The sequence below is a fragment of the Hyperolius riggenbachi genome, unplaced genomic scaffold (assembly GCF_040937935.1).
Source record: "Hyperolius riggenbachi isolate aHypRig1 unplaced genomic scaffold, aHypRig1.pri scaffold_142, whole genome shotgun sequence".
Lineage (NCBI taxonomy): Eukaryota > Metazoa > Chordata > Amphibia > Anura > Hyperoliidae > Hyperolius > Hyperolius riggenbachi.
Genome location: NW_027152356.1, coordinates 45,001 through 64,727, shown reverse-complemented (window position 1 = coordinate 64,727; position 19,727 = coordinate 45,001). Strand labels below are relative to the sequence as shown.

The 19,727-nt window shown below is 44.0% G+C and overlaps 1 protein-coding gene across 2 annotated transcripts in view; it reads right to left on the bottom strand.

The window, feature by feature from the left end:
* LOC137543653 (complement factor H-related protein 2-like) overlaps nucleotides 1–19,727 on the bottom strand; it is a 64,226-nt gene that overhangs the window by 10,378 nt on the left and 34,121 nt on the right. For both annotated transcript variants that reach the window (XM_068264775.1, XM_068264777.1), the window contains 2 exons: nucleotides 12,756–12,932; nucleotides 9,393–9,566 (listed from right to left, as the gene is read on the bottom strand). In XM_068264775.1, coding sequence (XP_068120876.1) covers nucleotides 9,393–9,566; nucleotides 12,756–12,932 — 351 coding nt within the window. The remainder of the gene's footprint in view (nucleotides 1–9,392; nucleotides 9,567–12,755; nucleotides 12,933–19,727) is intronic.

Genomic DNA, 19,727 nt, shown 5'->3' with positions numbered 1-19,727 from the left:
TTGTGGCAAAGTACCCTGGCTTAGCGGATGTCCTGAAGCAGGCCAGGAAGTTCTGTGGGCATTTGAGGCGCTCTTACACAGCCATGGCACGATTTGCAGAAATTCAGCGTAAAAACAACATGCCGGTGAGACGCCTCATTTGCGATAGCCCCACTCGCTGGAATTCGACCCTGCTCATGTTCTCCCGCCTGCTAGAACAGAAGAAAGCCGTCACCCAGTACCTCTACAACTGGAGTAGAACGAAACAGTCTGGGAAGATGGGGATGTTCTGGCCCGACAACTGGACACTGATGAAAAATGCATGCAGGCTCATGCGGCCGTTTGAGGAGGTGACCAACCTGGTGAGCCGCAGTGAGGGCACCATCAGCGACTTAATTCCCTACGCGTACTTCTTGGAGCGTGCTGTGCGTAGAGTGGCGGATGAAGCTGCGAATGAGCGTGACCAGGAACCGTTACGGCAGGAACAGGCATGGGACCAATTTTCATCAGACCCAGCTGTTTCCTCAACACCTGCGGCAGCACAGAGGGGGGAGGAGGAGGAAGAAGAGAGGTCGTGTGCAGAAGACGAGTCAGACTCAGAGGATGATGAGCAAGGTGTTTCTTTGGGGGAGGAGGAGGAGGAGGGGACAGCGGCAGGAGAACAACCGCAGCAGGCGTCGCAGGGGGCTTGTGCTGCTCAACCTTCCCATGGTATTGTTCGCGGCTGGGGGAGGAGTTTGACTTACGTGACGTCACTGAGGAAGAGCAAGAGGAGATGGAGGGTACTGGATCCGACTTTCTGCAGATGTCGTCTTTTATGCTGTCCTGCCTGTTGAGGGACCCCCGTATAAAAAACCTCAAGGGGAATGAGCTGTATTGGGTGGCCACACTACTAGACCCTCGGTACAGGCACAAAGTGGCGGACCTGTTACCAACTCACCTGAAGGTGGAAAGGAAGCAGCACATGCAGAACCAGCTGTCAACTATGCTTTACAATGCCTTTAAGGGTGATGTGACAGCACAACGCCAGCAAGGTACCACTGCCACTAATCCTCCTCCCGTGTCCACGCAGTCAAAGACAGGACGCTCCAGCGATCTCATGGTGATGTCGGACATGCGGACGTTCTTTAGTCCAACGCCTCGCCGTAGCCCTTCCGGATCCACCCTCCACCAACGCCTCGACCGGCAGGTAGCCGACTACCTGGCCTTAAGTGTGGATGTAGACACTGCTGTGAACAGCGATGAGGAACCCTTGAACTACTGGGTACGCAGGCTTGACCTGTGGCCAGAGCTGTCCCAATTTGCCATCCAACTTCTCTCCTGCCCTGCCGCAAGCGTCCTCTCAGAAAGGACCTTCAGCGCAGCTGGAGGCATTGTCACAGAGAAGAGAAGTCGCCTAAGTCACAAAAGTGTTAAGTACCTCACCTTTATCAAAATGAATGAGGCATGGATCCCGTAGGGCTGCTGCCCGCCCCAAGACTAAGTCAGTCCCCGCACACACAGCATCTCTGCCTGCACGCCGTGTGACTGGCTGCCTGGCCTGCCCCAAAAAGACTAAGTCGCTCCCAGTCCCTCCACACAGCATGTCTGCCTGCAGGCCGCTTCACTACCTTCTCCGCCACCACCAACAGGGTCCGGGACTCCAGGCGGATTGCTGAATTTTTTAGGCCGCTGCTAGCAGCGGCCGCTGTAATAATTTTTCTGGTGCGTGTACATGACTGCCTAATTTTTCTGGCTGCACTGCGGGCAGCTGCAACAACAAAAGAAAAGGCATGTACATGCGCCCATTCCCCTTCGTGATCATTACCTTGCCGTGGTGAAGGGGCTTGCGTATCACAATGAAGCAATGACCGGCGCCTAGATGAGTGTCTCGGGGGGCACACAAAAGATAATAAGGTCGTTGCTTCATTGTGGTCAGACCAAATTTGATCAGCTGGACAGTCACTGTTCTGTCATTCAGCTACATCAGCCAGGCCGACCATATGGGCTGTAAAGCCACCAAAACCTGCACTCTCGCCATGGTGCGCACCAGTCCAGCACGGCCGTCACTACACAAACAGCTGTTTGCGGTGCATTACACGGTGAGTTTGGTGTGTCAGTGTGAAGCAGTACCTTAATTACACTACCTGATTGATGTATACACATGCAAGATGTTTTAAAGCACTTTAGGCCTGTCATTTAGCATTCAATGTGATTTCTGCCCTTAAAACGCTGCTTTGCGTCAAATCCAGATTTTTCCCGGGGACTTTTGGCATCTATCCCACTCCGCCATGCCCCCCTCCAGGTGTTAGACCCCTTGAAACATCTTTTCCATCACTTTTGTGGCCAGCATAATTATTTTTTTTTTCAAAGTTCGCATCCCCATTGAAGTCTATTGCGGTTCGCGAACTTTAACGCGAACCGAACGTTCCGCGAAAGTTCGCGAACCCGGTTCGCGAACCTAAAATCGGAGGTTCGGCCCAACTCTAATGTTCAGTATGTCCACACATAGAAAATAAAAACATACACAAGCAGGCTGTATACAGCCTTCCTTTTGAATCTCAAGAGATCATTTGTGTGTTTCTTTCTCCCTGCAGTTCTCATGCACTGAAGTTTCATGCTGCTCTTTTTTCTCCTGCAAACAGCTTTGCCCTTGTCTGTAATTCTTCAGTATGTGAAAGCCCAGCCAGCTCAGAGGACGATTTATCCAGCTTGTAAAAGATAAGAGAGAAGAGAGAAGCTGCTCTAATCTAAATAATACACAGGCAGTGTGCATAGAGGGGCCTGGAAGGGGGAATTCATAGCAGAACCACAACACTGAAGAACTTGGCAGCCTTCCAGACACAGGCTGACAAGTCTGACAAGGGAAAGGTACATTGATTTATTACAGAGACTGTGATAGCAGAAAGTGCTGCAGTAAGCCAGAACACATTAGAATAGCTTTTGGAACTTGTAGGATGATAAAAAACAGGATGCAATTTTTGTTACGGAGTCTCTTTAACCCTCCTGGTGGTTTATTAAAATCCGCCAGGGGGCAGCAAAGTCGTTTTTTTTTTTCATGTAGCGAGACAAGGTCTCGCTACATGATTCCCCCAGCCCCTGCCTCAAAGAACGGGATATCCTGGAGGGCTTCCCCCGTCGCCATGGCGACGGGCGGGATGACGTCACTGACATCATCGACGACGTGACGTCAAAGGGGACTCTGATCCACCCCACAGCGCTGCCTGGCACTGATTGGCCAGGCAGCGCATGGGGTCTGGGGGGGAGGGGGCGGCTGCGGCGGGACGGATAGCAGCGGATCGGCAGGTAGCGGTGGCGATCGCATTGCACACACAGCTAGAAAAGTGATACCTGCGTGTAGCAAAAAAAAATTATGCAAATCGGCCTAGCGGAGCCTGAGCGGTGCCTTCCGGCGGCATAGCCCGTGCTCAGCACGGGCTTACCGCCAGGGAGGTTAATAGACCCTTCCATCCTCATATTTTATTCAACCATATTTTTCAATTGGGAAAGGTTTGGGATCTCTGTACTTTTTTAAGCATGGTGCTCCAACTCCCCTGTTTATGCCACTCAGGCCCATATACAATTAACTTTTTAACCTGAGTTTTCTCCTAGGTGATATTTTCACACCTTGCCATAAAATGCCTTTCAAACCACCAGCAAGCAAGAAAATACTCAAAATAAATTTGATAGTACTTTTTCACCTACTTTTGGGTACTTTTTTAAATGTAAACTGCTGAAAAGATATTTTTTAGAGAAGATGAAAATTATCTCCTAGGAGATAACTCAGGTGAAAAAGTTAATTGCATATGGGCCTCTATGTTTTTTCTTACCCCAAAGGAATTTAGCTATTAACCAGTTTGTCCTATCTGGATGAGCTTCCTCGTCCAGATAGGCACTGCTGCTGCCGCCGGCTGGTGCGCGCGATAGGGTGCGCCCCCGCGCGTGCTCCAGCCACCCACCGCAAGCCCCCCGATCAGTGAATGGGAATATAATTCCCATTCACCGATCTAACTTCCCCGCAGAAATACCGACGCTTTCTATCCAGAGAGCGCGGTATTTCTGCCCCCAGGAAACTTCTCCCCAGCATTTTAGTTCCTGGATGCGAGATCGTTCGCATCCAGGACTTTTTTCACTGTGGCCATCTTGTGGCCAAATAGTAAACTGCACCCACATACATTTTTAATAAAAAAAAAATATTGTTTTATATTTAAAATTAGCAGTTTCCCTCCCACACGAATTAAAAAAAACAAAGCAACATAAATAGTTACCCAAGGGTCTGAACTTTTTAAATATGCATGTCAAGAGAATATGTTATTATATTATTTAAAATTATAAGCTTATAAATAGTGATGGATGCAAATTGAAAAAATGCACCTTTATTTCTAAATAAAATATCGGCACCATAAATTGTGATAGGGACATCATTTAAATGGTGTAATAACCGGGACAGATGGGCAAATAAAATACATGAGTTTTAATTACGGTAGCTTATATTAATTTCAAACTATAATGGCCAAAAACTGAGAAATAATGATTTTTTTTTCATTTCTTTCTTAATCTTCCTGTTAAAATGGATTTAGAAAAAAATAATTCTTAGCAAAATGTACTACCCAAAGAAAGCCTAATTAGTGGCGGAAAAAACAAGATTTAGATCAATTCATTGTGATAAGTTATAGGCGAATGAATGGGAGGTGAACGTTGCTCGGATGCATGAGATTTTCGGCACTGCAGTGCTGAACCGGTTATGCTATAGATTTGAGAGAAAAAAAACTTATTAGGGAGAGGGATGCAAATTGTCCTAAAAAGATATAGAAAGATATACAATCTTAGGTATGATTTCATTTAGAAAGCAGCTATTCTGCCAAACCAAGAGATTTCCAATTTGGCCATTAAATCTAATTTTTTGGTTAGGGAGCTAAACAAAGAGGCAAGGTTTGCTTCATATAATTTCTTAGAGGGGATAGGTATATTGATCCCTAGATAGAGAATAACTGATTTGGCCCAGTGGAAAGAAAAAAGCATGTAAAAATCTGTTGCTTTAAAGAGGAACTCCAGTGAAAATAATGTAGTAAAAAAAGTGCTTCATTTTTTACCATAATTATGTATAAATGATTTAGTCAATGTTTGCTTATTGTAAAATCTTTCCTCTCCCAGATTCACATTCTGACATTTATTACATGGAGACATTGTTACTGTGGGCAGGTTATTTAGCTGTTTCTAGCTGCTCTGGCTGTTAGACAGCTAATAACAGCTGTTTCCTGTCTCTGAACATTGTTACATTGTAGCAGTTTGCCAGCAGTACCGCGGTCTTCAGAGCCTCTTGTGGGAGGGGTTTCAGCACAAAATCAGTCACACAGCGCCCCCTGATGGTCTGTTTGTGAAAATCATTGTCTTTCTCATGTAAAATGGGGTATCAGCTACTGATTGGGAAAAAGTTCAATTCTTGGTTGGAGTTTCTCTTTAAAGTAGGAGAGATGTTAATGCCTAACATCAAAGATTTGGTCTCATTTACTTTATGGTAGGATATTATTATTATTATTATTTATTGTATTTATAAAGCGCCAACATCTTACGCAGCGCTGCACAATAGATAAATGGGTTAACATACAGGTAGAACATACGGAAACTCACAACAAAACAAGATCATGCAAATGATTTGATAACAATACAGTATCATAGGTCAAAATAGAGACTGTTCGAGTCTACAAGAGGGGTGGTTGCGAGTAAGATTGCATAATCAAGCTGGATACGTTAGGGAGGAGGGCCCTGCCGGAGGCTTACAATCTAAAGGGTGGGGTGGAGACAATAGGTGCGTCTTTTGAGAGGGGGTCTAACAGAACATATTATGGTGCTGGTGTAGGGGGGTATGCGAGCATGAAGAGGTGAGTCTTGAGTGCTTGTTTACACCTGAGTAGTGAGCTAAGGAATCTATGACATGTTTTAAAGGGACTCAGAGCTGAATAATAATACAACATTTATACATACCTGGTACTTCCTCCAGCCCCATCCACATGAATCGCTCCCACGCCACCGTCCTCAGCCTTCTCCGTCTTCTCCAGTGGGTGCTGATACTTCCGCCAGACGCTGCCAGTTGTACACATGCACAGCGCCTCCCTCTGGCTCTCCAGCATCTGCCTTACGCATGCGCCTGCGAAGTACGGAGGGAGCGCACTGCGCTTGCGTCGACTGGCCCTGACTGGCTGAAGTGACGGGCCCCGGTACTGGCGATAGAGACAGCTAAGGACGGCGGCGTGGGATCGATCCATGCGGATGGGGCTGGAGGAAGCCTCAGGTATGTATACATTTATTATTGTCTTCGTCTCTGAGTCTCTTTAGGGAATTGAGCTGGTCATTTATAGTCAACAGGACTATATATCATCTGCAAACAGGCTGATTTTATGAGACATACCTTTGATTTCAATACCCATTATACAGTTAGAGTTAATACAAATTGATTCCATCAATGCTTCTATTGAGAGGACAAAGAATCAACATGTATTTTTTCCTAAAACTATTTTTTCAATGTCTAATGTCTCTTGAGTGTAGAGACCCCAAATGTGTATATTTATTTCCAATTTGGGATTATTGGATGTCACATGAAAAAATGCATGTATTGGAAGACTAAAATGTAAAACAATTTATAGATGGCGCTGCAGCTGACCAGTGACAGCCATGTGTTATTTATAAAAGACGACTGGTCGTAAAGTGGTTAAAGGAAACCTAAATTGAAACAAAGGAAGCCTGTTTAACTTACCTGGGGCTTCTTCCAGCCCCCTCTACTCTTTTTGGCCCCTCACCGTCATTCTGCGCTGTTCCATTCAGCAGCTGTGCCCCTCCAAAAGCTGCATGTGCAGCCTTGGGCTGTGCACCTTTTTGATGACGCTCTTAAGGCTGGGTTTCAGAGGAACACTTCTGATGAACGGAGCAAAACAACCGCAAAATTGCAAAGTGCAAAATGAAGGACTACAGGGGGCTGGAAGCAGGGCCGGGACAACACAGAGGCCGGAGAGGCGGGAGCCTCTGAGCGGCAGGTCATCAGGTCAGACTGGGGCGCATTCAAAGACATTCCAATCCTCAGACAGTTAAGGGAAAAAAAGGGTTTTTTTCCACTGTCCTGTGAGAGACAGCTAAGGGAGGGGAGATGAAAAGCTCTTTGCACAGTTGTTCTGAAAGAGTGCACCTAATAAGGAGTCATACATAGTTTAGACAGTAAGATTGGTAGACAGTTCCTTGTTTGTTTTTTTAACTCTTCTTAGCTGACTTCTGTCAGTGATGTCATCCAGCTGCTCCCCCAGGAAGCTGCTCAGTCAAGCATGGCTGGCTGATGGAGAATGGAGACAGGTATTTATGGTGTGTGTGTGTGTATGTGAGAGAGAAGCCTGGCTGCGCCCTTCCTCCATCCTGAACCTGTACTCTGGAAGTAAGGGAGACTGTAGGCTGTAAAGCCATTCAGCCTTCTGTGCTTCTCCCGACCACCTTCACTCCCAGTACTGATAAGGATCTGAACTTACAGAAATGACACTGCAGTGTACTAATGCTGCCATGCTAGAGTAAAGGCAGTCATACATCTAGAGATGATGGGCAGATTTCACCAAGAGACAAATCTCTCTCTAATCCAATCTGATTAGAGAGAGATCTGTCAGATGCCCATACACCTCAGACCGATTCCCCATCGATTTGAGCATGACATCTCTTGGGAATCAGACAAGTCACCTGCTTCTGCTGCATCCACCACCACCCCCTAGTGTATAAATGTGCCCCCAGCGTGTATTTATACATAACCTGTCCTGTGTTGCCCACCGTGCTGTGCCCATACATCTTCCGCTCCTCCATTTGCGCTTCACACGCCGCTGGCATTTAGCACACGTGACATCACACATGCGTCACACACTATATGCTGGAGGCATGTGAGCCACAAATGGAGCAGAAGAAGCTGAAGGTGGATGGGCACCGTGTGGTATAAACAACACAGGACAGGTAATGTATAAATGCACACATGGGGGCACATTTATACATTTGGGGGAACAGCACCAGGGGTTTTGTCGCATCCATCCCTTGCACCACTTTACAAAGTACATAGTCATGTCATTGACAGTCCTCTGATGAGCTCACTTTCTATTCTCTGCCATAGTCATAATCTAATCTTCTACCATATTATTATTATGTATTTATAAATCACTGACATCTTCTGCAGCACATTACAGAGTACATAGCCATGTCACTGACTGTCCTCAGAGGAGCTCACAATCTAATCCTACCATACTTATAGTCTAATGGCCTAACATTATTATTATGTATTTATATAGCACTGACATCTTCTGCAGCACATTACAGAGTACATAGTCGTGTCACTGACTGTCCTCAGAGGCGCTCACAATCTAATCCCTGCCATAGTCATAGTCTAATGTCCCAACATATTATTATTATGCATTTATATAGCACTGACATCTTCTGCAGCACATTACAGAATACATAGTCATGTCACTGACTGTCCTCAGAGGAGCTCACTATCTAATCCCTGCCAAAGTCATAGTGTAATGTCCTAACATTATTATTATGTATTTATACAGCACTGACATCTTCTGCAGCACTGTACAGAGTACATAGTCATGTCACTGACTGTCCTCAGAGAAGCTCACAATCTAATCCCTGCCATAGCCATAGACTAATATTTTCACTATAGGATTGTTTGGGGGAAACCAGTTGACTTGTATGTTTTTGTACCAGTATGTTTTGAAGATGTAGGAGAATATCAAGTATCTGAATGAAATCTGGGGGCACTTATACCTGGCTTCCTATATTGGGGGAACCTATACCTCGAGTGATACTGGGGGCCCCTATACCTGTACCTGGCTACCTAACCAGGGGGCACCTATACCTGGCTACCTAAAACTCATAGCAAAAAAAGACTTCAAGTGATCTCCAGTACTGTGATGATTACTGTATGTATGCCAAATGCAGTCCTGTGGAGCAGCTCACTATATACACCAGCCTGTAAAGAGGAACAATAACTGAGATGTGGCCGATGGGGGGGGGCGCACTTGGGCAGCTCAGCCTCTGTTGGTGATAGACCTTGTCCCGGCCCTGGCTGGAAGTAGCCCCAGGTAAGTTAAACTGTCCACCTTTGTTTCACTGTAGGTACCCTTGAACACTGACATAGTGAAAACTGTGGTTCTGGTGTGGTGACAGTGAGCCTAATTTACGAAAGAGAAGAATTGCAATCGGCAATACTTTCTCATGATCATGTTTCTCAGGCAGTAAGATACCTCCTTACCAACAAACACATGTGACCTGCATAACTATTCGTTTGTTATTCTTGAGGAAATATTTACATGGCCATTCAAGCATTTGTGCACTTATTATAAAAAAATAAAAATCTAAATGGTGTAACAAAAAAAGAAAATTTTGTGAACATGTAATCCAATTAACATTACCTCTACAAATCGGCTTCTCTTCCCACTTTCCGTTTATGCACGTAACATGTCCACTGCCCTCAAGTTTATAGAAGGTTACACACTGATACTTCACAGAAGAACCTGATTTATAGGTCGAGTTTATAATTCCTGTGACTTCTCCATTAGGTACCACTGGTGGAGCCTCACAGTTCTCTGTAGATATAGTAGACACACACACAAATAGAAAAAAATAATTCTAGTTTTATTATATATATATGGAAATAATCATACCGCAAAGAGATCTGCAGCAGCCCTTGCACTTACTCACCTCCCTGGGATCCAGTGCTGCAGTTCACCCTCTGTACTCCGGATGGCACTGTAACCCTACAGCGAAATCGCTGGCTGTCATCATGATGAGAGGCGGCGATCTTCTCAGGGGGATGCAAAGCCTTGGAAGACATGAAGAAGAATGGATCCCCACGAAGGTGAGTGAAAACACCCGCTACGCGCCATTGCTCTGCATAGACTTCGTGGTGGTCCCCACGAGTATAGCTCGGTGTTACCGCTCTGAGCTTTGCATTTACAATTACAACCCTGAGCCTGACTTGGGGTTACCACTAAGGAGGTTAATATATATTGCTGAGACACTCGTTACCCGACCAGTGCATATGAAAGATTGTTTGAGAAACAGTCATTGTTGGTGGTACGTAAAGGACTTCCGAGGTGAGAAAGTGGAATGTACAGGTATTGCATATACCTGGTATCCTCATGTAGCGTGGGGAGTGGGCGACTAAGGACTGCCGGTGATAGGATGGCATGAGGATGACAGGAATATGCAATACCTGTATATATTTTTTCACCCCGGAAGTCCTTTAAAGAGAACCCGAGCCAAAGCTTCTTACCAAAGGAGAGGGAAACCTTTAGATCCTATTGAAGCTTGCCTCACTATACTCCAGTCCCCCATTGTTTACTGCGCAGGCATGGTCATACTTGATCCCACACAGCATGGCCGTGCTCAAAACAGAAGAGGAGCGCACCCCTGATGTGATTGCCCTTGTCGGCAATCTTCTGGGAGTCCACATTTGGTGATGGGGGACCATAGAACAGTGAGGGAAGCCTCATTAGGATCTAGAGGCTTCCCTCTGTTTAGGTAAATATCTGTTTTTACACTATGAGGACAGATTTGGAAAACACTTGTGTAAAGAAAATATGTTGGTTTAGTTAAAAACAAAATTGTCTAAGAAGCAGACATACTTCTGGGGCGTACGGATATGTATGCTGCCGGTCAGCTGGTTGCAGGCTGAATCAAATGATGGCTTACCATGCTGCTGCTGAAATTCCCAGCGGTGTAAAATACTACTCCGCCCCAACTCATAACAACTGGGAGGGAAATAAAATTTGTATTCTGGCGATTACCAGAATCTTTAATTATACTAGTGTGGGGAGCACACTATTACACTACTGCTATAGTCCAGCATAGGCACCACGTGACTGGCGCCAAGTGCTTTGCTTCAAGGTCATGTGCATTGGTAGATGGTCTTTGTTCACAAGGAATCCAACTGCTGAAGTATGCTCCCAAACAATTCACTCTTACCTGGAGGCGCTGTTTTATTTACTTGAGGAAGCAGGTGGATGCCCGTAAAACTTGTTGTCCAGCATTGTTGTATAAATGATTTTGGTATCCTATATCAGTCCTTGTCTTAGGGTACATTTTTCTTGTTTTTAATCATCTTACACATATTTTGGGGTGCCTCCCTCCTAGTATTACACCTCCGAACCCCCATTGGGGTTGTTTTGTGGTTTGTGCAATTTTTTGTTTTTACATTTCCCCATCTACTATCCCTTTTTGTGAAGTGTGACCTAACCACACCAAAGCAAGTCAACCCTCTCTTGGTGGTCGTTAACACCACTTTCAAAATCAGTGGTTTTGTTTCTGCAACCCATTTTTTTAGTAAAAATACTAGGTAGTATTGGACTAATCAGAGTATCAGAGAATGCAGCCGAGGTTAACCACAGAAATCAGAATATCTCATAAATGTTAGGCTAATCACAAAATTCAGAAAAACTTGTTTTGTGATGTGTCTAAAATTCCTGTGGTATTCCAGTTTACGTGGCACATTTCTTTGAAATCCATAGAATTGGCAATCAGCATTCACAGAAAATAACATTGCCAGTGGAATCGGAAATTGGCATTTCTGACCATCCCTACTTTAACCCCTTGAGGACCATTGGCTTACATCCCCCTAGTGACCAGGCTATTTTTTACTAATTGGTGCTAATTGCAGCTTTAATGGCTCGCTGCAGGGCCATTAAAGCTACACAAATTAATATTGTCCCCTTTACTGCCCACCAACAGAGCTTTCTGTTGGTGGGCTCTGGTCGTTGCTGCAGGCTTTTTTTTATTATTAATCTAATTGTCATTTTTTTTTTTAGAAATGTTACTATTTTTTTTACTATCCCCCCTGCCAGGTAATGACAGCGATCAGCTGTAAGAGGCATCAGCCTATGAGAACCAATTGCTCTTGAGCCTCTCTAGGGGACAGCCGAGTGACACCGCTGTCCCCAGTACATTGCAGCCGTCGATCGCAGTACACACTGTACAATGTAAATAGACAGCGGTTTCACTGTCTTACAGTCTCCAAGCGGCGATCACCACTGGGAGACTGATGATGGAGCGGAGCAGCTAATGGATGTATCTGCACGCTGGAAGCTGTACTGATTCACCAATCATGCGGGGGGCGTTGCCCCAGAACCGCCAATCACCGCTACTCATTTCTCTGCTCCGTCTGCTAATTGGACGTGATGGTCTCGGAGGCAGGAGCATTGGGTCCAATTAGCAGATGGAGCAGAGAAATGAGTAGCGGTGATTGGCGGTTCCGGGGCAGCGTCCCCCACATGATTAGTGGAACAGTACAGCTTCCAGCATGCAGATACATCCATTAGCTGCTCATAAAATCTGCTTGTGTAGGATTATTTTAGGATTATAGTCCAGGCCAGGGGCAGAGGATGTGCACTGGGGGACATGGGGGGAGGGGGTCAGAGGAACCATAAATAACGTTTTAAAGTTACTACATATCCTGAAAACGATAAATATCGTTTGGCCTGCGCCATCATTTCCGGAGCTGATGTGCGCCATAAAGTAACACTTGAAAACGGCAAACATTATTTACCATTGATTTGAATGGCGGCGCCATAATGATCCAGCGGAGCTGTGCACCATTTTTTCCTGATCTGGGTCCTAGGGCTGCCACCCTCCCGACACCAATGGGCGTTAGGCGGTCGGGAAGGGGTTAATGTCTGTCAAATGGACATCAATCAATTTAATGTCTAGAAAAACCTCTAAAAGTGGAGATGACTTTAAAGAACTTTCCATGTATGGCACATCAGTGACTGAGAACTTACTTCTGCATGCTAGATCTGTCCACCGTGTATCCTCACAAGTGATATAATCTATATTGGCCGGTCCAGTGGTATATCCGGAGTCACAATCGTAAAACACACGGTCACTCGGTAAGTATTTTGTCTTTTTCTGTTCTCTTAGTTTTCCATTTGAAATTTCGGTTGGGGGTCTACAGACACCTACAAGGAAAAAAAAAGTGTATTTAATAAATGCAAATGGTAGTGGTGTGATTAACCCAAAGTCATAGCTATCAATCATGGGGTCTGCTTCCAGCCTTGGGCATGAATCATCACACCTTTTTGCATTCCCTGTATACAGTGGAGGAAATAATTATTTGACCCCTCACTGATTTTGTAAGTTTGTCCAATGACAAAGAAATGAAAAGTCTCAGAACAGTATCATTTCAATGGTAGGTTTATTTTAACAGTGGCAGATAGCACATCAAAAGGAAAATCGAAAAAATAACCTTAAATAAAAGATAGCAACTGATTTGCATTTTATTGAGTGAAATAAGTTTTTGAACCCCTACCAACCAGAGTTCTGGCTCCCACAGAGTGGTTAGACACTTCTACTCAATTAGTCAATTAATTAGTTATATGATTAAGGCTTACAGCTTATGAGAACCAGTGGTGCATGCGCCTATGCATAATTCGCAATTACGCATTGTAATTGTAATGCAAAATTTGCGAATTAAGCACAAAAAATTTGCATGCCAATGTAATAACTATCCGTAACTACGCATAATAGCCTAACTTAAATGTAATTTTGTCTGCAAACGTTTTTACGCATGCAAACAGATTTTCTTTTGCATTGAATGTTGAAATAAAAGTATACTGGCTGGTGGACGCAATTATTTTTCTACACACAAATGCATTTTTCGCACTAATAGCCATGCATTTGCAAAACACTGGTGAATAGATGTAAACATTTTTGCATATTAAATGCAAATTATGCATAGTTGTTTAATTACAGGCATAATTATGATTCACACACGATGTATGCTGTTCTTTTTTTAAATCAGCCTTTATTTAAAGCATTCAAGGAACAAATAACAATTATGAACCAAACAAATCACAATTCAAAATACAGCAGCGAAACAGTACCCCAATTAAGGGGAAAGAATAGGTATCTTAAATCCATACAACCATGCATTTCCTTTCACTAGTAATAATCGTGTATTTTTACTAACGAGCCTGAGATAATTGAGGTACAACCTTCCCTATGTTACAATGAAGAGAGAACTCATCCCATTTAATCAATTTCCGTACACTGCCCGCAACTAGTCAATTCACCTTAGCCCACCATTCCTAATATCCTATCTTGTATCATAGAAAACTCCGCTAGGCCCGGGGTGTCAAGCCAACCAGCCCAAATTTTTTCAAACTTACTTGAGGCTCCTCTATGGGTATATATAAATTTTTCTAATTTTAAGTATAAGTTTACTTGTTTTATCCACATATTAACTGTTGGCGGGTTAGGGTCCTTCCACATAACCAAAATAAGTTTCCTTGCTTGGAACAGCAATCTTTGAAGCATTATGTGCAACGGTTCTTGATTTTCCATCCCCACCAGCAGGCCCAAAACACAGGATTTCAATATTCTTGTGATCTTTTGTTTTGAGACAGTATCGACTATGTCGAGCACCTCCCTCCAGTACCTTTGAAGTTTGGGGCAATTCCACAACATGTGGAGTAGATCGCCATGATCTCTTTTACATTTTGGGCAGATTGGATCTTCACGACACCCCATTGCATGCATTCTTTTAGGAGTTAATAGATTTCTATGAATGATGTTTAATTGAGACAGTTTTTGGGAAGCATTTGACGACACCATTGGGATCGATTGTAGTATCTCCACCCAGTCTTCCTCCGATAATTCCCCCAGATCCCGAACCCAGCCTACATAGCATTTGAGAGGGAACTTATTCAAGAATTGACCAAGTATCATTGCGTAGCTAGATGAAATAAATCCTCTCCTTTCCGAGTTTTGTGATATTAAATTATATATGGGGGAGGGATAAAGTTCCAGAGAGTGAGTAAGTCTCTGCTTCTGTATCGCATGCGAAAGTTGGATGTATTGATATTCTAGCATATGTGTGATTGTTTTCCCCCCCATTAACTGTAGTTTATCTGGCAGAGGTTTTAGAGCTCCCCTTATCAATATTTGGTCTATTGAAGAGATTCCCTCTCTTGCCCAGTGCTGCAAAAATTCTAGATGTGCCAATTCTGACAACCATTCATTTTTTCTTAATGGAGTATATGCTGTTACCCCTTTAATCTCCTGCATGGTGCGCAAGCGGTTCCATATCTTTTGAAGCATTAACAGGCTGGGAGTTTTGTTCACTAAAGGGTTGCTAATTCCAGCTTCTAGTGCTGCATAAATTGAGGTTTCCCTCGTAAAGTGGTTAAGTAGTAGCCTACTGGAGTCTAGTAGTTCCCGCTTGTCCCACCCCACTAAGTGTTGGGTCTGTGAAGCCAGGTAGTAGACCCAGGCATTAGGAACAGCCAGCCCACCTTCCTCTTTTGAATATTTCAAATATTGAAGTTTGATTTTGATTCTGCCTTGCCCCCATATAAAATCCCTAAATAATTTGTCTATAGTTTTGAAGAGTTTGAGGTTGAGCCATATTGGAGCATTGTGTAATACATATAATAGCTGAGGCATAGTGACCATTTTTAATAGGTTAATTCTAGCGACCGGGGAGAGAGGCAACTTGGCCCAGGTTTTGAGTTTTTGCCTAATCCTCAATAATAGAGGGTTAATATTATATTGTTCATATAAAGTGACTTCTGGTGTTATAATAACTCCTAAGTATTTAAAAGATGTTACCTTCGGGATTTGATTACAGTTAGCTGGTAAGGGGCTATATGGTTTATCAATAAGCATAATTGATGATTTTTCCCAGTTCACCCTTAGGCCCGAGAATTCCCCAAATTTATGCAGAGTATCCATAACTTCGGGTAATGTCTCTTCTATATCCTGTAGGAATAGAAGCGTGTCATCTGCATATAATGCTACTTTTTCTTCAATTATCCCGTATTTAAAACCTTTTATTTTATCGTTCTTCCTTATCAATTCAGCCAAGGGTTCTATCGCTATCGCAAATAGTAGGGGCGATCGAGGGCACCCCTGCCGTGTCCCTCTACCTAACCTGAATTGTTGTGAAAGGTGTCCATTAACCCTCAAGCGGGCACTGGGGGCATGGTACAGGATCTGAACCCACTTGCAAAATACTGGTCCAAATTGCATCTCTTGAAGGACCTCCAGCAAGTATACCCATTCAACACTGTCGAAGGCCTTGGCTATATCAAGTGAGAGAATTGCTCTATCCCCTACATTATCAGCAGGTAATTGTAGATTTAAAAAGGTACGTCTAATATTAATAGCAGTGGATTTCGATGGTATAAAACCTGACTGGTCCGGTTTGATTATACTAGTAATTATTTTAGCTAATCGATTAGCCAAGACCTTCGACAGGATCTTTACGTCCACTGTCAGCAATGAAATGGGCCTATAGGAGTCTGCCCATAGCGTGTCTTTGCCCGGTTTCGGGAGTAAAATAATATCCGCCTGCGCCATTGATTGTGTTAGTGTCCCCTTTTCATATATTTCTTGGAATACCTCTAGGAGTTTTGGGAGCAGTAGCTCTGAGTATCTTTTATATACCTCAGCTGGCAGTCCGTCACAGCCCGGTGCTTTATTTGCTGGAAATGAAGCAACTGCAATTTCCAGTTCTTCAAGTGTTATGGGGGCATCCAATATGACTCTATCCTCATCGGAAAGTTTAATAAGGGGGATTGCGGTCAAGTAGCAAACTAGTTCCTCTTTTTCATAGTTTACCTTGGAGCTATATAGCTCTTTATAGAACTGCTGTAGTTCCTCTACGATTTGGGGAGTATCTGACACTACCACCCCCGTATGTGACATTAGGGCCCCTATATGGTTTTGTGGTTCCTGAGATTTAGTTATAACTGATAGCAAATGGCCTGTTTGATCTCCCTGTTCGAAAAAAGCCTGTTTTAAGAAAAATCTCTTATTATTAGCCTTAGTCTTTAGATACTCATTGAGATTCTCTTGCGCTTTAAGCCATAATGCCTTCTGATTGTCAGTTGGATTTGCCACAAACTCTGTTTCAGATTCCATCATTGTGCGGATAAGCCTTTCATGCCTCTCTCTAGACTCCGACCTGATATTATTGATTTCTTTCACAAAAACTCCCCTTAGGAATGCCTTCAGGGTCTCCCAAACTAATATCCGTTTCATAGGATCACTATTAAATTGAAAAAATGTGTTCAGATCATCAATGATCCTTGAATGCGTAGTTATTAATGACAACCAATAGGGGTTTAATTTCCATGGTAACTTTGGTTTGGCGCTATAGAATGGATTCTTGAGCCAGACCCTTAAGGGCGAGTGGTCCGAAATTACACGTGCCATATATTCTGTCCTTTCCACCAATGGCAGAATTTCTGAGTTTCCTATAGCCAGGTCGATTCTAGAGAGAGACATGTGAGAACTACTGTAGCATGAGTATATCAAATCATTCGGGTGGCTTTTCCGCCACAAATCAAGTAAATTTAATTCTCCCATTAACCTTGCAAGAGGTGAGGGCTGACTTTCCTGCTGCCTAGTTCTGAATCTGTCTAACTTTGAGTTTAGGATCATGTTATAGTCCCCTATCCATAACATTGGGAGAAACATTTTGTCCTTTAGCAAATCTATTATTATTTGTAAGCTGGAAGGTGAGAAAGGGGGTGGGACATAGATGGCTACTATTATGCATTCCATATTATTAAATTTGCCGTGGAGTATTACAAAACGCCCTTCATTGTCTATATGGGAGTAAGTGAGTTGGAACCCTATTTTGGCATGTATAAGAATGGACACACCTCTTGAGTAGGAGGTATGAGTGGAGTGGTATGTGTGAGATAACCACCGTTTAGATAGCCAATTTACCGTTTGTGGGGTTAGATGCGTCTCTTGTAGACATATCACCGAAGGGCCTTGCTTTTGAAGAAACGAGAATATTGATTGTCTCTTAACTGGGTCAGCTAAACCTTTCACATTCCAGCTTAGTACTGCCACATCAGCCATATTCCCCAGAAGATCCCATCGTTATCCAATATGCATGGCTGTCCCCATAGATACCAAAACGGTTGCCGCTGTATTTTAAAGAACACACAGAATTAACATAAACATAGCAAACTCCTCCACCCTCCATAGCCCTTAGCACCCACTGCTTTGCTGACAAAATAGCCCTCATTTCAAATAAAAGTTCAGTGTAGCTGATATTTTAGGTATAAGTCCTGAAAGCGCTGTTTGTGCAGTTATGCTTCAACTGTACGTGTAGATAGTGTCTCTTTATTTGCCAATAAAGATTGGGGAGTCACAAAAAGCAGCTGTTTTTCTCTTCTCCCAACCTATTGGCATATTGTAATCGTTCTGTAATAATATCGATCCTGTATAAGAGGTAACACCCCCAGTTTTTCAAAGCATTCCGCCTGAATAATAACCTTATTTTGCATCAACTGAGTATCGTTAGCAGGCGGTTGTCCAGCTTGCGCAAATAGCTATATTGCATATCATTGCCCATAGAGGGGGAGGGGGGAAAGTGAACCTTACCCGAACATGTTTAATCTTACTTCATCCCTGCGGTTACTATCAGTCCTCCTCCGGTGAAGGGGTAGATTTTTTGACCAAATGCTGTTCATTTTCGTCCAACCATTGCATGGCTTCTTTGGGTGTCAGGAAAAAGTGAGCCTCGTTTTTAGCCTGTACTTTCAGTTTGGCTGGGTATAGCATAGCGTACTGCAACTGTAGCTTTTGCAAGCGTTGTTTCACCTCATAAAACTTCATCCTCTGTTTTTGGACCTCAGCCGAAAAATCTGGATAAAAGGAGATTTTATGTTCGCCGTACTTAATGTTACCTTTGAGGCGTGCCTGCCTCAGGATTACTTCTCGGTCTTGGTAGTGCAGCAGCTTGGCTAGTATTGGTCTTGGAGCAGCGCCTGGTTTGGGGGGTTTTGAGGGGACTCGGTGTGCACGTTCTACTGCGTAAACGTTTGAGAAGGACTCTCTTCCAAACACTTCAGTCAGCCAATGTTCTATGAAGGCTGTAGGTTCCGTTTTCTGTGTCTTTTCCGGGAGGCCCACAATTCTTACATTATTTCTACGCAGTCTGTTCTCTATATCGTCTGATTTGTCAGTATTAGCAATAGAGTGCTTAATTACTCTCTTCAGGTCTCTTATTGCTGGGGCCAATGAGTCCTCTACTTCGCTGACTCTGGATTCCAGCTCTGATGTTCTTTTTCTGATGTTAGACATGTCCTGTCTTATGAGGATCAACTCTTCTTTTAGGCCTCCCGTCTGTTGCGTAAGCGACATTATAGCCGCATTACAGGTATTAACGGCTGCTAGTATTTCACTTAAAGATGGTTCTTTAGTGTCGGGCTGGTTGTTACAGTCCTCCTTGCTCACATTGTTTCTTGCTGCAGCAGGTACTTCCAGCGTATTGCTAGTTTCCCACTCTAGCTCTGCAGCATCAGCGCCATCTTGGCTTAATGCTTTTGCCTCCTCGTGTTCCCCCTGAGTCCCCTCATTTACCTCGTCGTGCTGAGCCAGCTTCTCCTGCTCACTGCTTTTCACTGACCTGGCGTCCTTGTGAGCAAATTTTTCCAGCCTGGCCACCATATCTTCCCTCGGGGCGGTTGATGTCTGTGAGCGTGTTTGCTTAGAGACGGCGCCATCTTGTCTGCGCGGTGTCTCCGCAGGGCCGCCCTCCTCCTTGCTTTTTCCCTTCATCTTGTCCGCTCACGGCGCTTCTCCGCGGGTCCGGATCAGTCTCCGTCTGTCCCTCTTTCCTCTGAATGCTGTTACGAAGAGTGTCGGGTGTCCGCAGCTCTCACACAGGATCTAATAGACAGGATCAAGCCGGGAGCTGTGTGAGACACGTCTGCTCACATTGCCTGCTGGCC